Source organism: Episyrphus balteatus, chromosome 2 (genome assembly GCF_945859705.1).
Source record: "Episyrphus balteatus chromosome 2, idEpiBalt1.1, whole genome shotgun sequence".
NCBI classification, from domain to species: Eukaryota; Metazoa; Arthropoda; class Insecta; order Diptera; family Syrphidae; genus Episyrphus; species Episyrphus balteatus.
The window spans coordinates 9,481,166-9,506,289 of record NC_079135.1 but is presented as its reverse complement, the minus strand read 5'-3'; the positions used below and the strand labels follow the sequence as shown (position 1 = coordinate 9,506,289).

Sequence of the window (25,124 nt, the reverse complement as noted above, 5' to 3'; positions counted from 1 at the left end):
GCCCAGGCCAATAACAAAATAAGGAATTATATAATTTAAAGAAAAAATATATTGCTTAAAAAGAAAAAATGTCTTTGCAACAGAATTTGGGAACCCATCAAATGGAGAAGCTTGTTGGTTCCGAAAATTGGTCAACATGGAGCTTTGCCATGAAAACCCAATTACAACTTGATGGTTCATGGAAATGTATAGAACCTGATGCAGGCGTTGCTTTGGATGCTGCTAAAGATAATACTGCTCGGTGTAAGATGATTCTGGCCATCGACAAGAGTCTTTACGTCCATGTAAGAGACGCAAACACTTCCAAAGAAGTTTGGACAGCTTTGAAAAATCTTTTTCAAGATTCTGGCTTGGACAGGCGCATTGGTTTGCTTCAAAAACTATGCTCAGTGGTCCTGGTAGAATGTTCCTCCGTAGAAGATTACGTAAGCCAAATCGTTTCGACTGCACAGAAGTTGAATGAAATAGGATTTGCAGTAAATGAAGAATGGGTTGGAAGCATATTATTGAAGGGTCTTCCTGATGAATATAAGCCAATGATCATGAGCATAGGTTGCAGTGGAAAGCCAATTACAGCAGATTCCATCAAAATGAAATTGCTGCAGGACGTTAAGTGTGATTCAAAATCATCCAACAGTGCTCTTTTGTCAAAGAGAGGAAGTTTCTCGAATTCACACAAGAAAATGAAGCCAAAGTATGACAAGAAAGGCAAATCACGTTGCTTTAACTGTGATGGGGTTGGACATTACGCTTCAGATTGTCCATCGAAGTTAAAAAGTCAAGATTTCAAGTCAACAAAAGGTGGCTCAATGTTTGCAGCGTTTCATGCAGAGTCGAAACAGCATGAATGGTGTTTTGACAGTGGTGCAACTGACCATATGACATCTGATCCTGGTTATTTTAAAGAACTGAAGCCATTTCAAGGTCAAATTAAGACAGCAAATAACATGTCTATGAATGCTATCAGTAAGGGTGACATATCGTTGCCTGTTTTAACTCCACAAGGAAGAAGTGATGTTGTTGTTCATGATGCTCTTTATGTCCCAGAGTTGAAAGTCAACTTACTATCCATAAAGAAGATTGTGGATCATGAGAATGTTGTCGTCTTTGACAAAGATGGATGTCGTGTCATAAATTCTTCAAAAGAAGTCATAGCAAAAGGTAGTTCTGAAAACGGGCTTTATAAGTTGGATATTGCTACAAATCAGATTGCTTATGTTGCGCAAAACGATTTGGACAATATTTGGCATCGAAGATTTGGTCACTTGGGTCAAGACAACATGAAGCTACTTGCACGAGGCTTGGTTAAAGGTATTGATTTGAGTCAAAATTCTCTTTCGACTTGTTTGTCATGTGCAGAAGGCAAGCAGCATCGGAATAGCTTTCCATCAGAAGGGTCAAGGTCATCAAAAGTACTAGAAATAATCCATTCTGACGTCTGTGGGCCGATGGAGGCGAAATCTATTAAGGGAAGTATATATTATGTTACTTTTATAGATGATTTCACCCGGAAGGTATTCGTGTACTTCATGAAGTCCAAAGATGCTGTGTTGAACTGTTTTCTTGAATTCAAAGCCGAAGTCGAAAATCAACAAGAAGCAAGAATTAAGGTCTTAAGAACGGACAATGGTAAAGAATTCGTTAACAAAGCTATGCAACTAGAGTTGAAGAAGTCTGGGATTGTTCATCAAACAACCGTTCCCTATACTCCAGAACAGAACGGTTTGGCAGAAAGGATGAACAGAACACTTACAGAAAAGGCACGAGCTATGTTGTGTGACGCTAGAATGCCAAAATTTTTTTGGGCTGAAGCAGTTAACTGTGCGTGTTATATTGTTAACCGTTCACCGCATAGAAAACTTGAAAAAACTCCAGAAGAGTTATGGAGCAATCGCAAACCAGATGTTAGTTCTTTTCGAATATTTGGTTGTACAGCGATGTCTCACATTCCCAAGCAAAAACGTCGAAAGCTGGATTCAAAATCTGAGAAATGCATCTTTGTGGGGTATTCAGATACTTCAAAAGGTTTTCGTCTCTACAGCTTACAAAAGAAGGATGTTTTCATCAGCCGTGATGTAGTTTTTCATGAAGATAACTTTCACTATAAAACTCAAAATGAAAACACTCGTGAGATTCCAATGTATACTGCTGTAGTGGGGGTAAATCCAGTCGAGAGCCAAGAAAGTCCTCTCATAGAGAATGATTTCGAGTCATGTTCGTCAAATCCAGAATTCTATGGCTTTGAAGAGGGGGATAATGAAGAAAATCCATCTTTGACAACGTCATCAGTGACTGAAGTTTTTCTTTCACCGCTTGGTATCCAATCTGATGTGAGTAATGAGCAGATAGTTGAAGTAACGCCACAACTATCAGAACCTGAAGAACCAGCTCTCCCACGCCGAAGCGAAAGAATTTCAAAATTGCCAAGGGCAGTTTACAATGCTGAGACGGTCAACATCTTGGAAGATCCCGAAGACTTGGAAGATGCTTTATCCAGAAGTGATAAAGAAAAATGGGTAGAAGCGATGCAGAGTGAAATGAGTTCATTTGAAGAAAACGATACCTGGAAATGTGTAGACAAACCTGCTGGAGCCAACATTATCAAGACCAAATGGGTGTTCAAGAAGAAGCTTGACGAAAAAAATGATGTACGATACAAGGCTCGATTAGTGGTGAAAGGTTTTACACAGAAAAAAGGTATTGATTATGATGAAACCTATTCACCTGTCGTGAGGTACTCTTCCATACGATATTTAATAGCATTGTCAGTGAAGTATGATCTGCAAATACAACAAATGGATGCTATTACTGCTTTTCTCCAGGGTGAGTTAAGTGAAGACATCTATGTTGAGAAACCGAAGGGGTTTTCGGTGGGAAGAGAAGGTCAAGTGATGAAACTCAATAAAGCTGTGTATGGACTGAAGCAATCAAGTTTAGTTTGGAACACCAAACTAGATCGAGTCCTCCAAAAACTTGAATTGAAGCGTTCAGAAGTGGATCCTTGCATATACTTCCATCGAAACAATAAGACCATGACGTTTTTAGCAATCTATGTCGATGATATCTTAATCTTCACTAACGAGACTGCATTCTATGAAAACCTCAAACTAAATCTGATGAAAGAGTTCAAGATGAAGTTTTTGGGAACCGCGAAGAATTGTTTAGGAATGAAGATTACACGTGACAAAGATGCAGTGTACCTAGATCAAGAAAAATACATATCTGAGATGCTGATTAAATTTAACATGGATGAGTCAAATCCTGTAGCAACTCCTATGGACATCAACATAAAACTGTCAAAAGAGATGTCACCTAAATCTACGGAAGAAGAAAAAGAAATGGCGAAGATTCCTTATCAGCAAGCAATCGGAAGTTTATTGTTTGCAGCACAGTGTACTCGACCGGATATTTGCTTCGCAGTCAACAAATTAAGCAAATTCAATAACTGTCCTGGCAAAGAACATTGGGCTGCTGTGAAGAGATTGTTCAGATATCTGAAAGGAACAAAATCAGCCAAACTAAAATTTTCAAGAAATGGTAATTCTGAGTTCAAAATTTACTCGGATTCAGACTGGGCAAGTGATTGTGACGAAAGAAGATCTGTCACAGGATACGTATGTATCTTGCAAGGAGGTGCCGTGTCCTGGGCGACAAAACATCAACCAACTGTTGCGTTATCCACAACAGAAGCTGAATATATGGCACTTTCCGCCTCAACTCAAGAAGCAATGTGGATTCGTGGCCTCGAGTCTGAACTCAACCAAAACAACTCGGTCATGAACATATATTGCGACAACCAAAGTGCAGTTCATCTGGCATCGACAAGCAAGTATCTATCAAGATCTAAACATATTGATGTTCGACATCATTTTATTCGTGAGAAGAAGAACATGAATATTATCTCTTTCATTGGAATTGGGACTGAATTAATGGTCGCAGATTATTTAACAAAACCAGTATCTGCCGAAAAACATAATTTCTGTTCCAATAACATGGGTTTAAATTTGAGGTAAATTTTGTTCGAGTGGGGGTGTTGAAATACTTGTTTAGATTATACTTGCGATCAAAATTTATAAGTAACTAAGTTTTGAGTTTGTTGTTTGAAAGAAAATAATTTTCAATAAAATATTTATTCTGTTGTTTGCTCTATTTGAAACAAGACGTTTTATTCTATTTATTCTCTGCTAAAACAAATCCATGCTTGAACTGACTTCAACCACAGCTAATTCGCCGACATCGGCAAGTTTAATTTCTGAACTAATTTTGTAGGTGCCACTGTCCCTAACGTATCAGGGCGTGTCCTTTACGTATTTAGCGGTCAGGACCTTTGAATTAGTTGTGCCAATTTCGATTTAATCGCTAAAATTGTTTTGCTAACTTGACAGGAAGCACCCTCCAATAAGTGGCTTAAATAGCCTATTTTTACTAGAGCCCAAAAGAGATAATTTCGCAAATGACGTCAGTTCAATTTTTTTCTATAGACTTTGACATTCGAAATCAGATAATTTGCGTAATTATCTCATTTGGGCTCTAGTGAAAATAGGCTATAAAAGTATCAAAGCTTGGCTTATACTTGCCGTGAGGATTTCATCAAAACTCATTTTTTTAAGCTTACAGCCTTTTTTGTGCCTCTTCTTCTTTCAATTAAAAGAAAATATGATTTATCGGACAGACCGCGTGCGTCTGTTGGTTGTTCACACTATCAAAATTACGTCTAATCACACCAAAAGCAGGTCGGCCCGGTAAGTTAGTCAGTGTGAACGTGGCTTTTTACACTTTTCTCTTGCAAAAAAAATATGGCATCAGAAACAACAACAACATTCTCGCATTGTTGTTGTTTTCAACTTCTTCCAAGTAGAATCTTCTTCGAGTTAGATTTTGACATCTATCTCAAAAGCCCAATTCAACGCCATTTTTAACAAAACAACAACAAACTTCAGCAAAATCACAGCACATACACATATATGTATATATAAAATCTTTCTATATACATATGTGTGAACTGTGACTGTCAGAAAACAATAAAAAATTCTACATTCATTTTTAATCTAATAACTAATTCCATTCTCCATTGTGTGTGTTATTAAACAAATTTGAATTTTCATAAAAGACAATTTTCCATCATCAAAAACATAATTACTATCCCAATTATGCCATTGAAAACCTTTTTTTAACTAAATTTTATATTTGTATGTCGTCTTGATACTCTCTGTCGTCTGCGTGAAAATTTGCAATAAAATAAAAATTCAAAATGTCTTCTACATCTGGGGCAAGTGGTAGTGGTCGTGGACGAAATGGAAGCGGTGCAACAAACTCCACTTCCAATGAAGCCAAACCAGAAACCAAGGAGACCAAAACCAATCTGAAAATTTCGAAAGCCCTGAGTACCTCAGCTAAACGAATTCAAAAAGAATTGGCCGAATTAACTTTGGATCCGCCACCAAATTGTAGTGCCGGACCAAAGGGTGACAATTTGTATGAGTGGGTTTCCACAATCTTGGGTCCACCTGGATCTGTCTATGAAGGTGGCGTCTTCTTTCTTGATATTCACTTCTCACCCGAATATCCATTTAAGCCTCCTAAAGTCACCTTCCGTACGAGAATCTATCATTGTAATATAAATAGCCAAGGTGTTATTTGTTTGGATATCTTGAAAGATCAATGGTCGCCGGCACTTACTATATCTAAGGTATTGCTGTCAATTTGTTCCCTGCTGACTGACTGCAATCCGGCTGATCCTCTGGTTGGAAGCATTGCAACACAATATCTTCAAAATCGAGAAGAACATGACCGAATTGCAAGGCTTTGGACTAAGAGATACGCAACATGATTATATTAACAGCGAATACCTACCTACAACCTACAGGATTTCGCAGATCTGCCAAATCAATATTTGTGGTCTTGTGGGGTCTACAAGAGTATGGATGTATAATAATATAATTTTACTACATTAAATACAAGAGAATTCAATAAAAATTATTATCCTATAGTATTAAAATACAATTATTCAAAGAAGACTGGTTACATTTTATCTTTTGTTTTAGCTTTTAGATGCAGTATTTAAGGAACTAAGGAAAAAAGGTCCTAATAAAAAGTTAGTATTCGAGCATTATTTAGCATACAGCTATGGTCAAAGAAATAGCACACTCTTACAAAATTGAATTTATTTTTGACCTATGCAATTTATTATAGTTTATATTTCAGGATAAGAATAAGCTTATAAGTATTACAAAATTGAAAATTATGAGTATTACAAAATTAATAATTAAAAATTATTGCATTTTAACTACCTAATTTTTTTATCAATTAAAAATTATAATTTGTAAATACCTATTACCTTTTTTTTTAAAAAAAGGAAAAAAAAGAAACATTTTCTAGAAAAACTTCTTACAATTCTCAAAAAATATATCAAGTTGGTACCTACACTAAGATGCCTACATATATATAAAAAATTATTTGAAGAGGTCACCACAAAATTCCTATAATATATCAAGTTAGTACTTTGTTAGTTGACCTCGTTTTTTTAAAAGTTGTTTGGCACCTAACCAATGAACCCTTTCCATGCCAGGAAAATGAGCCCCAGACCATCAAATTCCATCTTCACATCACCCCAAAAGAATCATTAAAAACTGCGATATTTGATGTTTTTTTTATAACATTGGGCCTTTCTTGCTTACCCGTGCGTTGTATCTCAGCTTATGCGTCCTTTTTATCCGTCAGCTTGACACTCAAACCGAATTCTTTGTTTACTTTAGCCATAATCGAGCGAGATGACTAAAAAGGGCCACATTTGCATTTATTTGTGGTCGCTCTGTCCACCTCTATGGAAGTTTTGAGAGGAAGATGTTCGTGCAATTTAGATTCAGAGTTTAAATAACTATTTGATATAACTAAATAAATGGTTTTATCCACCATTTACGCGAAATATTCAGAGTTTGATCGAAAATAATTCTCCTTTTTTCTGCTGGTTAATGAACTTTTCTGACCATTAATAAATAGTAGCAATAAAAGAAATGCATCTTGTTCTACAAATTTGAACGCAGAATAAAAATTCAACGAGAGAGCCATGTTTAAATATGCAAGTGCAAGTAAATATAGAAAATTAAGGTTCCTTAAAGACGCTTTTATCTTTGTCTAGGTCCTTTTATTTTGGCAATATACCTACCAAAAGAAAACAAAATATGAAATGAAAAAAATAACTGAAATAAGAATTTCATGATTTTTCTTAATTATTGTTTCTCTGTCCATACTCCATAGCTGTATATCGTCGGCTTACAAGCAAAACTCACCAACTGCTTTTGTATTATTGGTGGAAAAGTTTTTTGGGTAATTTGTCTTCATGTACCTAGAAGTATACACGATATTGGACAGCGAATTGGTGGGATTATCCACAAGTATAAAATAATAAAAGTTAATAATGACTACTCGATGATATCTGAGAGTGTCACTTTACTTGTACAAGGCTTCCAACACTAGTTTTAAATGAAGTCCTCTTGCAAAGACATTTGCTTTGCACCAAAACCTTAAGTTTAAATTTATTTTGGTTCAAGTCTACTCAAAAAATGGACTTGAAAGGTCATACTGGTGTACTTTGTACAAGAACCTAGCCAAGAAGCTAAAGCTGAAGCACCAGAGATGGCAGGGTCATGCGGAGTGCATGGACAAAAATCCTCCGGGCGGAAAGTTTTCCCAGAGGGAAGGAGCAGAAAATAAAGACCTTGTCTAAGGTGGCAGATGCAAGTGGACAGGCACCTCAATCAGCTTGGTGTACTAAAGAGGAAGATTGTAGCTTGTTGGAGATGCTTGTTGGTTGAAGCCCGAATCCACAATGGATTGTAGTCGCCTTAAAGCGCTGGTCACCTAAATAAGTAAGTAAGATAGTATCTACTTTGAAGGAAGTTCCAACATACAACATAAAAGATGTTTAATTACACTAATAAGATGACTGAATTATGGTGACAAGGTATCCATATCAAGAACTTAAATTCCTACGTTTTTTGTATTGTGTGCAACTTTCAACGCTTTAGGAAAATGGATGGTTTTAAGTCTTCCTAATTATAATTTTATGAATAAATCTTTAATCATTTCATCGGAGAAGGAATCCCCTTGAATTGCAACAACAAAAAAAAAAAAATCGCCCAATGTGCAACTGAATACTGAAATGACGTCATGACGTTAGAATCTTTATATGAGTATTCTATAGTTGATGTGAGCAGACGGGGATTTCCCAAAGGTACGCCATAATTAACAAAACAAGAACTTGTCTAATTCCGTTCTCTGACACCGATGTTATCAAACAAAAATTTGGAATAAAAAACGATACAAATTTATAAAGACAATTTTCACCATCAAAACATAGTTACAATTGCAATTATGACTTTGAAAAATATTATTCAAAGCGGACTTTTGCTTGTAAAACGCAACTCAAGACGTTTTGATAAATTCTTTAAAAATCAACAGGTAAGATTCAATCAATTATTCAATCTTGTGTGTTTTAAGCCCTTTTTTGTCTGTGTCGTCGCATCGCATACATAGCCAAACAAAGAACACATTTTGATCTGGTGAGGTAGTTTTGGCTCATCGGCAATTAAGGAATCGCGACATGATCAATTTATTTGAATCTTTGCGGAAACAAAAGGTAGTCCCTCTACAAAGTTGAGTCTGTTGTCATAGATGTTTTCGTGACATGTTGTGACCTTGACCTTTGCAATCGTTGCACATTGAGCATTAAAAAAGATACTTCTTATTCTTTCTTTCTTCGACGCTGTTATGATCTCGATTGTTGGGTCAACTGAAATCGGTGGCAAGCCTCCCGGTTTTGTATTTTAACAATACTGAAACCAATTGAATGTTGTTATTTTTGGATTTTTTTGTACAAAGAGTTTTTAGGGCTACCTTTCTTCTTAGTTCGTGATCGTATTGGTCGGTCGTGTTCTATTAAAAAAAAAAAAATGATGCATTTAGTATCCCCCTCCCCCCCTCCACCCCCTATTGTTCTGAAGAGTAGGTGTTCTTCCACGCTAGCAAAACCACTTCTTAAGCCATTCCTATTCTACTGGTCTCTTCTCAAGTGGATTGAAAAGAACATTTGTCCAGATGGTTCCTAAAAAAGGTGAATGTTTGTCAACCTTAAACCTTACCAGCCGATTGCACTTTCGTCTCTTCTTTTTAAGGTCATGGAAATTTTGATTAATTTTCAACTTAAGAAATATCTCCTGGAAAGAAAACTTCTTAATAACCGGCATTATGTCTTTTGTAGCAACAAAGTCCACTGGTGATCTGATTGTTTATCTCACCGAGAAGTAAAAAAAAAATCCCTGCATCGTTTTGGAAAAAGTACGATTGTTGCACTTGATACTTGAAAGGCTTTTGATAGAGTTTGGTATCAAGCTTATGAAAATGCCTGCTTTTGGTATCGAATAATCACTTCTTCGCTATATTAGAAACTATTTTTCGAACCGTTCAATACAAGTCACTCATTGGATGGATTCAAGTCTGAAACTTTAAAAATAAACGCTGGTTTGAATCGGAATCGTATTTCGTAATTCGACCCCAGATATTCAAAACTTACGTTTATTGATATCTCCTTTCAAATACCTCCTATTTTTCTAACGCTTGTACAGTATTCACCATATTAAGGCAAGGGTAGTTTACTTACTTTAATTAATGTTCAAAGACTATTTATTTATTTATTACTTATTAATTAATTTCTTTTTAGGCAGACAAAACTAAACAAGTCAGCATTAATGAAATGCAAAAAAATTACGAACATAAAACAAAAATTAATTCGAATACAACAAAAAATGTTATAGAATCAGACTCAAAAATTAACATAGACCATTTGACATCCAAACTGGACTTTAATATGCCAAAAGGATACAAATATGCGTATGCGATCAAATTAAATCACAATAAGACAAAAATGGTAATTGTTATCAAAAAACTAGATTATTTTACCAAGGATGCAAAGCCAAATAATTCTTCGATTCTCCGGTTCGTCAACCCTTCCGGCAAGTCAATTGATCCACACAAATATACAACAAAGCCAGAGGATCCTTCGATGCTTCGTTTTGTTAATCCTTCCGGCAAATCGTTTGACCCAAACATCTACCATACCAGAAACAGGCAATTCAGAATAAATAAAAAACTTCTAAAGAAAGCATTAAGTGCATTAACTGTAAGTTGTAAATTATAAAGTTAAGTTTTGATAGTAATTTCTATTTTGTCCTTGGATTGCGTTAAATAGTCTCCCCAGGGTATTTCTTATATTATCAAAGCAGTAAAAGTGGCTGGTTTTGCTACAATTTCTATTGACGGGACTGGATTAACAGACGGCCAGAATGGAACCATAAGCAATGTAGCTGAGGGTGCAGCTAATAAGAATGAATTGGAGGACCCAAACTGTGAGGACGGTCAAAATGAAACCCTGAACCAGACAGCTAATAAGACGGGTCAATATGTTGGTGGATTCGTTGGTACGTAGGTATCTTTTCTTTATAGATCGAGGGCTAGAGGTGAGTATGCAAAATGTGAGAACCGAGTTCCACCAAAGGATTAGAGTTCAAAAATGGTCAAAGATTATAATGTGGATCTTGTATAGGATATAGGAAATTTATTGAGTACATGATATTAAGCCCTGATTTTTCAATAGTCAGTTGGACTATCAGAAGAACAAATGGCAATATGAAAAAAACTTTTATTCCTAGGAATAAGTTCTATCTGAGGTTTATCTGACTATATTGACAAGTTGTCCCTAAAAGTGGAGTAACTAAAGCTTAAAAATTGGCAATATTAGGGAACCCGGCCGAACAGCTTAGATATTGATGATCTTTTTTTTCAAACGTCGGTAATTAAAAATACTTTAAAGTCTATAGATTAAAAATTGCCGGTGTTGCCGTTTTGATTTTTTAAATTTAATTGAAGATTTTTGTGAACAAAAACAAATTTTTTTCAAAAATTTTTCTTAAATTTCATAAATTAATTGATGCCAAAAGATTGTCTAGGAAATTCAAGGAAAAAAAATATATGGGAGTGAGGGACAATCTTCCATAGTTCAAGCGATAGATGCAATTTTCTTATTAATTGACTTCAAACACAAAAAAAAATATTTGAACACAACGGCAACACCTACAATATTGAAATATACATTTTTTAAAAGCTAGAAGCTTAGTCATATATGTAAAATTAAAATCAAGTTAATTGAATGAACGGCTTTTGAAAGAATGGTAATTGAACTCAGATTTTTGAAAAAAAAAAATTATTGAAAAAATTTTAATATGTCGTTTTTTAAACTTGTTTGTAATATAAAATGCATTTATTTTCAAATTTTTTTAGCCGCATTTGTTATGATTTCAAATTATAAAAGGAAATGTCAATATGTATTACGGTTTATGAAAAAAATTAAAAATGTATTTCATTTTCGAAGAACTTTTTTGAAACTTTTGAAAAAAAAATGTAACTTATTTTTTTTTTTAAAGTTCAACATCTAAACATAAAATTATTTTTTATTCATTTAATAACCCTTACTGTTGAAAGTTAAATAGCAAAAATTTTAAGTTCCTATTTACCACAGTCTTTGAGAAAATTAATTATTTCAATGCAAAAATTCAGTTTTAATAAAAAAAAAACCATTGAAATTGAAGTAATTTTTCATTTTTTTTTTCAAAAGTGTGATATATTTTACCTTTTTTGCTTTGAAATTCAACTGATAATATTTATGGCCAAAAATTTTTTTAAATAAATTCATATTTTATTAGCAAAAGTTTGGAAAAAAGTCATTTTAAATTTTTCTAATAACAATTTTTTTTTAAATTCTGAGTTTGAGGACCATTTTTTCAAAAAGTCTTCATTAAATTTAGTGGATTTAAATTTAAGAGATAAGAATGAGCTTCTGGCTTTTTAAAAATGTATTTTAAAATATTGTAGGTGTTGCCGTTGTTTTCAAAATATTTTTTTCGTGTTTGAGGTCAGAATGTTAGAAAATTGCATTTATCGCTTAAACGATGGAAGATTGTCCCTAACCCTTTTATATATTTTCCTTAAATTACCTAGAGAATCTTTTGCTATCATTTGTTTTATGAAATTTAAGCAAAAAAAATGGTTTTGTTAAAAAAAAAATTTAATTTTAATTTTAAAAAACAATACGGCAACACCGGCAATTTTTAATTTATAGACTTTAAAGTATTTTTAATTACCTACGTTTGAAAAAAAAATCGTCAAAATCAGAGCTGTTCGGCCGGGTTCCCTAATAATTTGCTTTAGTTACTCTACTATAAATCATTTTAATGATTATTACAGGAATAATTTTTGTTTTTTTTTTTCAAATGGTAAAAGTGAGGATGGATTTTTGAATAAAAAAAAAACGAAACTACGTATTTATTTAATAAAAAAATAGATATACAGTCACTTAACTAATTGATCACATGATAAGTGGATCTTAAGTTTTTTTGATATAACTTTTTTCTTAATTGTGCCCTTAATTATGAAAGTGGACTAAGTCACTCCTAAAAATGCCCTGAAATCTAGCCTAAAAATAGTTATTATTTAAGGGGTAAAGTTTATCTGAAAGCGAAATTGCAAAAAATTAATTTATTTATTGCTCCTTCAGTGATTTCATAAAAGAAATACAATTAAAAAGTTTAAAGAAAATTATTATTTAAGTTTTTCTTTAACCAATGCAAAAAGTGACTTAGTTTACTTTCATAATCAAGGGCACAATTATAAAATACATTTTTTTAGCTATTTATAATAACTGGAGACGCCCGGAATTAGGCAACTCTACCCTATCGATCTAAAAAAAATTCAACTCTCCGGCTAATCGTTTAGTAAAGAGAGCCTTTTTATCGTTTTACCCTTATTGACTCTACGAGAAAGGACCATCAAAACTTAACAACAAGATGGGTTTTGTTATTTTTTTGGGTTCTCAAGTATAAGAATCCGGTCTTTGGCTGAATTCATTAACGCATCAAAAATATTTCTGGTGCAAACGTGATGCTTATAGTAGGTAAGGTAACATTTTGCATTCTCAACTATCTCTAGCGCCAGCATTATTACAAGTTTTGATAAACTTTCGGCCCTAATCTGCTATTCGATTCACGTGAATAAGAAGCCTTTAAATGGGGGTTAAAAATAAATTCAAGCAAATTTTGTTTCTTTGGAATTGCTAAGACAGACGGACACAAGGCTTTGATTTCGAAAGTTAGATGTTTTTCAAAGCCAGTTTGACATAATAAAGCAATGAAATCTTTCGATTCACGTGAATCAAATAGCAGAATAGAGCCATTGATTTCTCCAAGATTGAATGTTAAAATAGTTTCAGGACTATCTTGTTAAAAAAAAGTTCCCATTACTCTTTCCAGCTTCTTCAGTTGGCAAAACAATGGGATCATTTTTAATCCCAGGCGTTGGACCTTTAGTTGGTGCACTATCATTGGGTTGGATTGGTGTTAAATATGGCCCCAAATTTGCATCTAAGGGTGCTTCCTACATCAACAGTTTCAGGATCAAAAGAAAGTTCAAAAGGAACAATGATAGGAAGAGAACAATCCAAAGTGAAGGACAGAAATCAAGCCAAAAACAAAATCCACGAGGAGGAACTCATCCACCCACTTTTGAATAAAAGAAATCCTATTTCTTATCGAAAATCATAATTATTTATTAAAAAAAAAAAAGACACAAAATATGTATAAAAATGATAAATTAATAAAAAAAAATAAGACAAAGAAAAAATAAAGACTTTTGCTTTTTAAAGCCTTCATGACATTTTATAGTTGACAACAGTGTCCACTTTATGTAGACCAGTAGAGAACGATCTTAATTGGACAGCCTGAGAATTTTGTATAAAAACCGCTCCAGTTTCATCCCAACTCTCAGGAATATCACAGTTCTGGAGTGTGTGGATCATAACATCGAAAGTACAAATGCAGTCGAGCAATGGCAAATAGCTGACAGTAGCTGAGATCTGGCGCATAACATCGCGGATTTCCTGCTGAATGCGTTTGGTTTCTTTGCTCGAGGTTAGTTTCATGGGATCGGTGGTGTCACCGTCGCCCAGTTCGGCTTGCAGCTTGAAATCCCAACATTCAAGAACTTCTTTGGTGTGTGCATTTGTAATGACCATGGAGATTTTATTTACCATATTCTTTGATAGCCATTCTATTCAACAAATGAAGGAATTGTTTTATTAAAATGTTAGTCTATTTCAATGTTGTTTTTTTAATGTACCTACCTTCAGTTTGAACAAGAATGTTTTTTAGAAATTCTTCAATTTTTGGATCAGTAGACATTAAAATTGGTACACCATATTGTTGAGTGTTGATAAAGGTTTCTGGTGGATAAATGCCCCGTTGGAATAATATTGAATTGATGCCATATTCTGTAAAAAAAAGCGCAAATTCTCTCATAGTCGGGAATCATAAACAAAACATGCTTGACATCTTACTTAAGTATTCTGTTATAATTTGTGCCGATCCTTTTAAAGTAATGCAATTTTTAGTTGCTTGAGATGTTGTATTCATTGTGGAAATTATATTTTTGTTGAAATTATAAGAAAAATTGATGAGAATTTATTAAATTAGAGGATGATTTCTTTTGACCGTTAAAATTTACTTTTTTTTGTTTTTTTTTTTTCAACTGAAGTTTGACATTTGGAATGACAGATGAAATTTTTGTTTGTTTTGTCCCTCTGGGTTTGAGAATGTGAACTATTTTGTTTTGGGTATTTGGCCACCTATTGAGGAATAGAAAAACACTGTTTTTGACAAGGCAGGTACATGTGCAAGTTTTGGCAAGCAAATCGTAATATACTTTTTAATAGCCTATTTTCACTTAGGCCGTGTGTGAATTGCTTTAAATAGTTAACACCGTGTAAAATTTTTGACACTATTGAGGTGAACAAAAAAATTTCAGCTGTATGGCTTATTGTTTAATATTTTTCTAAAACTCCTTTTTAATACCAAAAAAAAACTTAACAAAACCATCTCCAAAAAAAATTTAACTCAAATTTTACCAGGTCCCAGAGCCCAATAAATTTTTAACAGCTGAAAATTTTTTAGTGCCAGTTGTACTAACGTGGATCAGCCTTGGTTCAGGAATTTAACCCACCGATTTCGGCGGATTAGCTGCGGGTCAACTTCGGTTCAAGCATGAATGTGGCTATTTCTACATATTTGAACTTTGAACCAGTGCTAAACTTCAGCCTTGCTACCGATTTCAGAAGATAAAAGTTGCTGATCCACGGATTCAATATTTGTACAACTGGCCCTTACTCACCTCAATAGTGTCAAAAATTTTACACTTTGTTAACTATTTAACGCAATTCACACACGGTCTTAAGCCCAAATTAAATAATTTCGCAAATTTTCCCTTTCGAATGTCAAATCGTACCTATAGAAGAAAATATTTAATTCGAAATTTGAACTGACCTAATTTGCGAAATTATCTCATTTGGGCTGTAGTGAAAACAGGCTATAAAGACGCCGCATTTATATGGGTGATACATTTTTATTTATTTTTTATTTGTATTTTTAACTGCGTTCCTTTTGGAACATTTATCTATACTGCTTAGTAATTAAAACTTCTTCTATGGCCATATGATTCACTAGTTTAAAAATACGTCTGAATGTAAAGAAATGTCAAATGTCAAAAATAAATCTAAATCCACTACTTAAATCCAATTTCGTAAAATCCAAATAAATTTAAACTGCTCTCTGGAGGTCTGTTTAACTTTATAAATCCAGATGTAAAATTAATTTTCACAGTTGTTTTGTCAAGCATTTTGAAAAGGAAAAATAAAGATAAATGCAAATTATACAAAATTTATTGAATAATCACATAATTTTCTTTGAGTGCGAATATTACCACCAGGCTTAACTGGACAAACAAAAAACGCAGCGGGGCTTAACCTGAAATCTTGGCAGCACTGTATATTGAATATTCAGAAAACACAAGCTACAACAAAAATTTAGAGTTGTCATATTTTTCGCTTTCGAGTTTTTCTTGTATTTTTCATGTATGTCTTACAAAGAGATACAAAAATGTATGCCAGCAAAACTAATTAAATACATTGTATCATTCCAAACGTCAGTTTTCATGTTTGTAAACAGATTCTAAACAATTTATGAAAAATATAGTTTGGTAGCACAGATTTAAAACTGTTCAAAAAGTTAAGCCCAAAGAAATCTACGGGCTAAACAACTAGGCCCAAGGGGTTAAGGTGTTGTTGCATTTAACATGTAAATTGCTTAGCCCCGACTGCGTTTTTTTTTTGTCCAGTTAAGTTGCAATAAAAAACACACTTAATGTCCCCGGAAATTGTTTGTGTGCGAAAAAGAAGTGGAGACTTTTCAATTTCGCTGTGTCGAACACCGTACTACACAACGATAAGTTGAAAGAAATTTTTCGTTTATGATTTCATTGTGTCACTTTTGTATGGGATTTTTCGTTTCGCATCAGCAGATTACTAGGCTTAATACGCAAGCTGGAGCGAACCGAAATTTTCTGTATAAAAATAGCACAAAGAAATCTTGAACGAAACTTGTCGATATGCTTTTGTTTTTTCAGTCAGTACGCAGCTGTAGATAAAAATTCCAGATTATGTGGAGAGTTTTTATTCATTTGTTACTTACTTTTTATTACCCTGGGCATTTATCTTGATTCAAATAGCTGTCTTGACGGTTTTTTCATTTTCTGGATTTTAAATTAATTTGTTCCAAGATGTCAAGAAAAGCAAAAAGCGAAAATATAGCTATTGAATTTTATGAAAAAATATGTAGGTACTTTGAACAGAGTTTTGATTTTTCACTTATTCGCAGAAAAATGTTATATTATAAATTCAAAAAGTAAATCAGGCTGACATAAAAACATTCCCATACATACAACGACTATTTAAGTGACAAACTAAAATGGGAAACGAAGAGAACTGAATTTTCTGAGCGCGCTAAAGTTCCATAGCTAAATTGTTTTTCTTTTTGACGTTTGTTCCTAGAAAATGCAAAAGTGGAACGTGATTGGGCACAACACCGTGTAGCCACCGCACGTGATTTTTCAATGGACTGAAAAATAACTATGTAGCCAGGCACATAAAGTATTGGATGTGTTCGTAGAAACTCTACTTAATTTTCTAGTTCATTTCATATAGTAATTACCTCATTTCAAATTTAAAATTTGTATGGGAAAATATCTCATTTGACAAATTTCATTGAAATCATCTCATTTGCCTTAGTCGAAATAAGCTATAAAACTCTTTAAGGCCACAATAAAACGAGTGACAAATTGTCACTATTTTTATCCGTATTTTTGTTAAATATTATATTATTTGAGACATAAAAAGGCTATAGTTTTAAGCTTAAATTTAAGATCAGAACAAGTAAGAGTTTAAGCATTCAATGACTTTTCTTACGACTTCAAACGACAATTTTTATCAAAGGAATGTGAATGAATTTCTTTCTGATCCTTTGAATTTTTTTTATAGAAGAAGAAGAGTTTAACCATTCCATACTTGTATATAAAAAAAAGGAAAAAAACTGCAAAATTGTTGAAAAATTTTAATTATATCAGACAAAATTTGACTTCATTAAAGCGCATTTAATTTTCTTTAAAAAAAAAAAACAATTGTTTAACAAATGCGTTTTTATAAGTTCGAGACAAATATTTATATTTTTTTTCGATAAATTGTATTTAAAGCCTTATAGAATTTTGTTTTATTTGAACAAAAAAAAAAATATAATTTTATAACTACATATATAGAAAATATTTAAAACAATATAACAATATTACGAAATTAAGAACAAAATATCGTCTTATTTGTCGATTTTTGTTTTTTTCAATATTCGAAGTCTTTCTTGTTTTACAATGCATTTAATTAATCAAATTATTTGATACTTAAACAATTAAAAAGAAAATTATTTTTTATTTTTATTTAACTAGTGAACAAATATCTATACAAAAAATCCTAAAAAGCAAAAATCCTAATAAATGTCAGCTTAAAATCAAATGTTAAAAAAAAAAAAAATAATTAAATAATCGATATTTATATTGGATTAATCTATTTTACATCTTTGGTATTTTTCGTTATAAATATTTTTTTTTAATTTTTTTAAAATTTTATGTACGGTTAAGTAATTTATTTATTTGTGTTTTTTTTACATGGAATTTAGATTTCTTAAATTTTTTAATTAAATTTTCGTTTATTTTAAGTTAATTTATTATAAAATTGATCTTTCGTGGGCAGGTTGAAAAATTCGTCATCTTCAATATCATCTTCGTTAGTTTCGTCTGAATCGCTATTGGTAAAATCGTCATCGAAAGCATTCGGGTCGTCAGCCATGTAACCGGTATTAAATGTTGGAACTGAAAAATATAAAAGAATGATAATTTTGCTTTAAAAAAAAAATAAAGCTCAACGTTTAACAAGTTTTGCTGTCAAAACTACCAAATTACAGAATTCATTAACTTTTCTAAAGTCTACAAATTTAAAGTCGAAGAAATATATTTTGCATTAAAAAAAATTAAGGTCTTTGATATAAAAAGCGAATCAAATTAAGATGACATTTATTCGATCTAAGGAATTTACATTTCCCAAACTTTTAAAACGATTCGATACATATTTATATTGAAGACCTTAATTTTTGTTAGTTTTCTTTTTTATATAAATAGCAAAGGTTGTGTTCCGTAGTCCTAAATATACCGAAGTAATTGACTTAAATCGAATACAGTTCAGCGGATTACAAGTTCAGAGACAGAAGTGATAGTAACAATTATTTTAATTTACTTGAAATATTGAAAAAAAGTAGTAAAATGTTGTTTTTATTATTAGTTGAGTCTTCGCTTAAAATGGTTAAAAGATTTTATTAAAGTTAAGCTTTGATTTTTTGTTCATCATCCTTATAATTTCGATAAGATTTGTATTAAAGAGCTATACATGCTCTTCAGAAGCTATAGGTATGTCAATTCTCAAAATTTCGGTAGAGCTTCAGTAAAGCTTCGGTAAAGCTTCATTTAAGCATTATTTTAAGGGGTTCAACTTGTTCTCCCTTTTCCATGCCCAACAACCTTACTAAAGATTAAAAGAAGCGGAAATGTTAGTTGGGATACTATCAAAATTCAAAAACGACAGTAGTTGATTATTTATTATATAGAAAGAAATATTTGTTTTGTGATCGAAAAATAACCAAAAACTGTCCCTAATCAATAGAGAATTAGACCAGACTAGTTTATAGAGAATTAAACTAACATTTGGGGAAAATTCCCAAACGATACAAAAATCGATTATTTTCGACTGTTTGTAAGTATAGTTTGTAGTAGATTACTGAAATCGTATCAAAACACTCAACACACAACTCAAACTGAAATACAGAGCGGTTATATTTTCCCAAATTATTATCATAAGTGATGTTGAGTTGGTGTCCAAAAGGCTTATATACGTATAGAGACTTTTCAAAGGCTGCATAAAGTTATAAAGGCTCTAAACGCGAAAAAGTTATTTGTAAAAGTTAAAGTTATGTCACGTTTAGTAAACCTATTTTAAACTTAACTGGGCATATTTATTAGATTTTTGTCTACTTTAAAACTGCTTAACTTTTTTTCAAATTGTGTAAAATATGCTTTATTTAATAAAATTAAATAATAAACTATTCAAGATAAAGACAATCCATATTTAGACACAGCTATAAGACAGCTACAAACATGCTTTTTGAACACATTTTCCAAATTTAAGCAGTTGTTAAAGTTTATAAATAATAGCCAACAAGTTTAGAGGTAGATTAGTGAATGTAATAGTTTTCTTTTTTTGATATATTTCATCAAATGCTTTTACTTGTAGTTTACAAGCTATTATCAACGAAATCAATTCAATTAACTATCTTGGGCAGAATAGCATGAGCCGTTCTAGTAGTAAATGTACTAGATTTCTACACACGAGAAAACTACCACCTCCAATGGAATAGGGCTATTAAATGAAACCTAAATTAAATATTTACTCGTTAAGAATGTAACGTTTGAAAGAGAAACTTTGATTAAAATCTATTATTGTCTTACGATTTACTCTACTCGTCATATAAAAATCGGTGAAAATGACACTTTGTAATGGACAGACATTTTTTTTTTAATTCTAAAAAAATGGTCGAAACGTATCGACATTCGACAGTGTTATATTTTTTACATAAGAAGCCGTCAAACAAAAAATTAAATCTTATTCTTATATATATTTTGTATAAGAAATATAATAAACCAACATTTCATCTACTACTTTAATCTTATTTAGTTTTTTTTTTTGTTACTATCACCTTGTACCACCAAAATAAATACCAAAATTAATATATTAATTTAAATCATGCAACTCAGCGTTAGTGTTAAAAAATACAACTTTAAATAATAAATAAAACAAACCAAACAAATAAAAGTGAACAAAAAAATTTATTTGCAAGCATTATTTTTTTTTTTAAATATAAATATGTAAACTATTTTACACAAATAAGCATAATAAAAGAAACTACAAATTGTTAGAATTTGTCTAAAAAATTACTGTTATTAAATTGTTAATTTTATAATCAAATTGTTTTAGTTCTAAATTTCAGCACTGTTAATTTTTTGTAAATTGCAATTAATTTATTATTGTTATTAATCAGGAAATAAAATATAAGGACACATAGTTATTTTTCTTTTTTGTTTTTCTTTTTGTTCATTATCTCATTATTTTGACAGTTAATGTTTTTTTTTCGATATATTTTTTTTTTATTAAATTTTCTATTTATATAAATTGTATTATTATTTGTAAGCTACAGCAGCAAGACGTCTCACAACATATAATATGTATTAACATTTATTATCATTTGCATGTCAGTAAACAAGTTAAAAAAAAAATAGTAGGACATTAAAAATTATTCGCAATATTTATTCGTGTGCAAAATTAAAATTATAAATTAAAATGAAAAAATCACAACAGAAAAATAGGGAAAAAATTATTAAAAATTCAAATTATGTGTCAATAATAATTTTTTTTATATTAATTTTATTATTTTTTTGTTTATCGTTTTATATTTTATTTCATGACTCGCATTCAATAGCATGGTTTTAAAAATATTAAAACTTGACACAGTACTTTGATTACAATATACAAATCAGAGTTGTTAATGGTATTAAAAAAATAAATAATAATAATTAAAAAAAAATAAAAATAAATATTTTATTATTATTTATTAAACTAAAACATTTAAATATATATAAATATTAAATAAATATATAAATTAAATCAGTCTTACCTCAAAAACATCGTATTTTGTTATGTAAATTAATTTGAATGAATATTGAACAGAAATTTGATCGATCGGCAAACAAAAAATTATATAAATGTGGGAGAAGTAGAAAAAATAAATAAAAGTAAAAAAAATAAATTTAAATTCAAATATACATTTTTATTTGATGTTTTATTTTTGTTCTTCGTGTTTTGTTGATATTATTTGTTTTTGAATTGATTTCAATTAAATTTTTTTTTGTTTTGTTTTCTGTTCTGTTTTTATCTCGGCTTATTAACTAAATAGGTAATTACAATACAAAAAATATTTTAATATAATTTACACATAAATTAAATAAATATAAATAGTTTGTGGCTTTCAGTTTTTTAAATTTAAAATTATACAAACTAAAATAAAAAAATCATAATAATTAACAGCAGTAATTTTGATGAATAAATATTTTTTTTGTTTTGTTTTGTATTTTTTGTTGTTTAAGTACAATAAACTAATTATATATTTTTTTTTATTAAATATGTTTGAATTTTTTATTTGGTATGAAGTTCGTTCTTTTTCTTAGAATTTAATTTTATTATGTTTTTTTTTAACTTTATTAAAGTTATTTTTTTCCAAATTAAATTAAAAAAAAAGAATGTTTAAAATAATTTATTTTTTTTTTTCTTAAATTTTGTTTATATAACTATATATTGAATATATATATATATATTGTGAGGCGATTCGTCTAATGTTTTAATTTAGAATTTTATTTACATGTGATTTGTCGAAATTCAATATGAAATAATATATAAATTATTATTTAGTAAAAAGAAAAATACTGTCATTTTTGTTTCGTTTTTAAAAATTAATTTTAACCTTTGTTTTTTTTTTTATAGAATAGAAAAAATTCATTTCTTTCTAGTCCTTATAAAAAAAACGATGAAAAAGGAAAGGGATATGAGGATGATTGGGGAAAGGATAATTACATTAATTAAAAATTTAAAAAAAAAAATCCAAAGGAAATTATTAAAATAATTTAACAAAATTCAACAACCATTTTCCAAAACTAAATTTCCATGTTTTTTTTTGTTAATATTTTGATTAAAATATTAATAAGTTCTAAACAAATTATTTTTTTTTTCACTATATACAAAAAAAAGTAAATGAGACAAAATATCTAATTCCTATAAGGAGAGAGTGGGATGACTGATTTGTTGGAAAACTCTAAATAATTTTAATTTTTATTAAAAAAAAAATAAGCTTCACGGTTTGTAATTCTTAAAAACATTTTTTTTTTAATTTTAAGGTTTCATTGAGAATTTTTTTTATGAAATTAAATTATAAAATATTACGAGACTTAATTAGTTAGAGAGAAGAAAAAGAGAGAGAGTACTTGGGAGACTATATATTTTTTTTCTTTGTTAACTACTAAGAGATGAGGAAAAGAGAGATAAATCGAAGCCTCAAACGCGAACGTGAAGCATGTTTTTTTTTTCAAATTAATCTTCTAAATCAAAATATTTCATCAAAGGAAATAATTCTTAAAAAATTAAATATTATAGAATAAAAAAAAAAAAAAACATAAAGCAAAACTATATATTTTGGAACAAAATAAGGCAAAAATAAACTTTCTATAGCACCTTTGTTTATAAGTAAACGATTTGTTTTTTTTTTTTCGTAGGCGGATGATTTTAGGCTACAGTAATATTTTTTTGTTTTTAATTTACTCGTTTTTCTTCTTTAATAATGGAATGTGTTTATATATTTAAATATTTTTTTTTGTTTTTATAAAAATAATTAAGAAAATAAATTTACAAGTAACTTTTAGTAAAAAGGATTAGATTAAAAAAGAAAGAACAAAAAAAAAAAATGATTAAGTTATAATGCAATTTTAATTTAAAGCCAATATTATTTTTTGTTTTTAGAAAACTTTGATTTAATTTTTATATTTTTATATTTTTTTTTTGTTTTTTTATTTTTTTTTTGTTTATAGCTATTAAATTATTTAAAAAAAATGGAATTTGTACTGTTAATTCGGGGGTGTTTGTTATATCTTAATATTTGATGATGAGTTGAGCTCTTTTTGGATTCTAGTTGCACATTAAATTCTATTTATTTTTTTTATTAATTTTTTGGTGAAAGTAAGACTTTTTAAATTCTATTTTATCTTTGTCCGATTTTAATTTTTTTAAGTTTTTTTTGTTTGGAAACAATCGATGCTATAGAATAGCCTATTTTAGCAATAATAACTTCCTAAATACTTTTTATCGCCACATTCTTGCTCATTGCTGTACGTACTGGGTGGCATGTGATTTACTTCCTTACGATCGCAGCGTTCTCCGATGAAGCCTTCAGGACAGCTATAAGAAAATAGAAAATTATAAAAAATTATTAAATTAAAATTAAAATTTAAAATTAAATTGTATCTTATTTTCTATCGCTATCCAACGATTAAAAGATAACCTACGATTACTATCACATTATATGGATTTTATCCGGCTCGAAGGACCATTTTTTGCATTTAATTTAATCAATTAGCTTAATCCCAAAAATCTATTGAAAGGATTAGTCATACTGGATTACAAGGTCTTATGCGAAAAAAATATCCCATATCTATACAAAAATATATTTGCACCTCTTATCACTTCAAATTCTCGTTAAATTACCCCAACATGTAAACACAAACATCTTATCATCATCATTCCCACAATGTCATCCATACAATATAAAATCCCCTTGAAAGTCAAACATTTTTACCCAGAAATAGATCAACTTAAAAACCTAATCCTTGCGTCGTTAATATTGATTTTTTTCTATTTTTTAAAAATAGAATATTTATTGTTTACTATACTTCGAGTCAATATATTTTCCAAGAACCCAGCGAACTATTAATTGCCCCTCAAGACTGATTAAAAAAAAACAACAAAAACAAAAAAAAAAAAAAAATACCCAAAATCAATCCCAAACCAACATGACTACGGGAAAAGATCATCTCCTGGTGAAACACACACCCGAATTCATCGCACTTGCCTCTAAGTGGGTGCAACGAAATTTCCACAATTTTTCTCAAAAACTCTTCTGTTCTCATATAAACAAAAACAAAAAAAAAAATCCAAAAGCAAATGAAAAAGGGGAAAATAAACAATTCAAAACCAAATAAAAAAAAAAAAAGAAAAAAATCAAAATATAAAAACAAAAACCGGGGATTTTCACTTTTCATTGCAATTAATTTTTTTTGAGAAAATACATTGTAGTAGGTATCCATGCACGTCTAGGTGTATTCCCAATTTTGAAAATGCGAATTTTGTATTTAATATTTGGCTGCTGCCATATTTAATTTAAAAGGAAAAAAAGAAATTTTCATTGCGATCGAAAAGACAGAACAAAAAAATATCACCCAATTTCATAGCACGGATCATTTAATGCATCTGTCAAAATAAAAAAAAAAAAAAAACAGATAATGATTGCCTTCCGTCTCTCTGGAACAGCAGTCATTGACATGTTAATATTCATAACTCACAAGATTTTGATGACAGCAATAGGGCCGACGAAAATAAAAAAAATTTTCCTAAGGGACACATGTTGCATCCCTATTTTGTATCTTCTTTCTTGAGAAACAAATTGCTATGCAGAAGGAATACATATTCGATGACGAGTGTGATGGCGCTCAGGCTCTCTTGTTAATGGCATTTTTTCAAAATACGGGTTTGTTGATCTTGAATATGAGACGTTATTCACAATATGTGAAGTCACTTTTGAAATGCGATAAGGAAAATGTTATTATTTAGGGAAATTATACTTTTGGTGTTGTGTTTCATTGTTAAATGAGGTCTAAAAGTAGGTACCTTTTTTAAAAGAAATCCAATTTACGATATTATGGAACATCAAATATACCTTCAG

General features: G+C 30.5%; 4 protein-coding genes across 5 annotated transcripts in view; 2 read left to right on the top strand and 2 right to left on the bottom strand.

The window, feature by feature from the left end:
- The first annotated feature begins 4,985 nt into the window (after positions 1-4,985).
- On the top strand, positions 4,986-6,015 carry LOC129910186 (ubiquitin-conjugating enzyme E2-24 kDa). Its single transcript, XM_055987460.1, has one exon. It carries the CDS (start codon positions 5,252-5,254, stop codon positions 5,828-5,830), a length of 579 nt encoding a protein of 192 aa, XP_055843435.1. The 5' UTR covers positions 4,986-5,251; the 3' UTR covers positions 5,831-6,015.
- A 2,172-nt stretch (positions 6,016-8,187) lies between these two features.
- On the top strand, positions 8,188-13,618 carry LOC129910184 (uncharacterized). 2 transcript variants are annotated; one of them, XM_055987457.1, is made up of 5 exons: positions 8,191-8,460; positions 9,719-9,888; positions 9,948-10,177; positions 10,247-10,475; positions 13,359-13,618. In XM_055987457.1, exons 2-5 carry the CDS (start codon positions 9,885-9,887, stop codon positions 13,616-13,618), a joined length of 723 nt encoding a protein of 240 aa, XP_055843432.1. In that variant the 5' UTR covers positions 8,191-8,460; positions 9,719-9,884. The 2 variants fall into 2 exon arrangements, with proteins under 2 accessions (XP_055843431.1, XP_055843432.1); XM_055987456.1 differs by having other exon boundaries at positions 8,188-8,460; positions 9,719-10,177.
- A 36-nt stretch (positions 13,619-13,654) lies between these two features.
- On the bottom strand, positions 13,655-14,635 carry LOC129910185 (mitotic spindle assembly checkpoint protein MAD2A). The gene is made up of 3 exons (XM_055987458.1): positions 14,441-14,635; positions 14,228-14,374; positions 13,655-14,154 (listed from the first exon to the last, which is right to left on the bottom strand). Exons 1-3 carry the CDS (start codon positions 14,514-14,516, stop codon positions 13,754-13,756), a joined length of 624 nt encoding a protein of 207 aa, XP_055843433.1. The 5' UTR covers positions 14,517-14,635; the 3' UTR covers positions 13,655-13,753.
- Positions 14,636-18,060: 3,425 nt separating this feature from the next.
- The window catches only part of LOC129908964 (protein vein), an 82,212-nt gene continuing 75,148 nt past the window's right edge, over positions 18,061-25,124 (bottom strand). Inside the window, exons 5-6 of the mRNA XM_055985816.1 lie at positions 23,523-23,584; positions 18,061-18,348 (exon numbers count right to left, since the gene is read on the bottom strand). Coding sequence (XP_055841791.1) covers positions 18,191-18,348; positions 23,523-23,584 — 220 coding nt within the window. The 3' untranslated portion in view covers positions 18,061-18,190. The remainder of the gene's footprint in view (positions 18,349-23,522; positions 23,585-25,124) is intronic.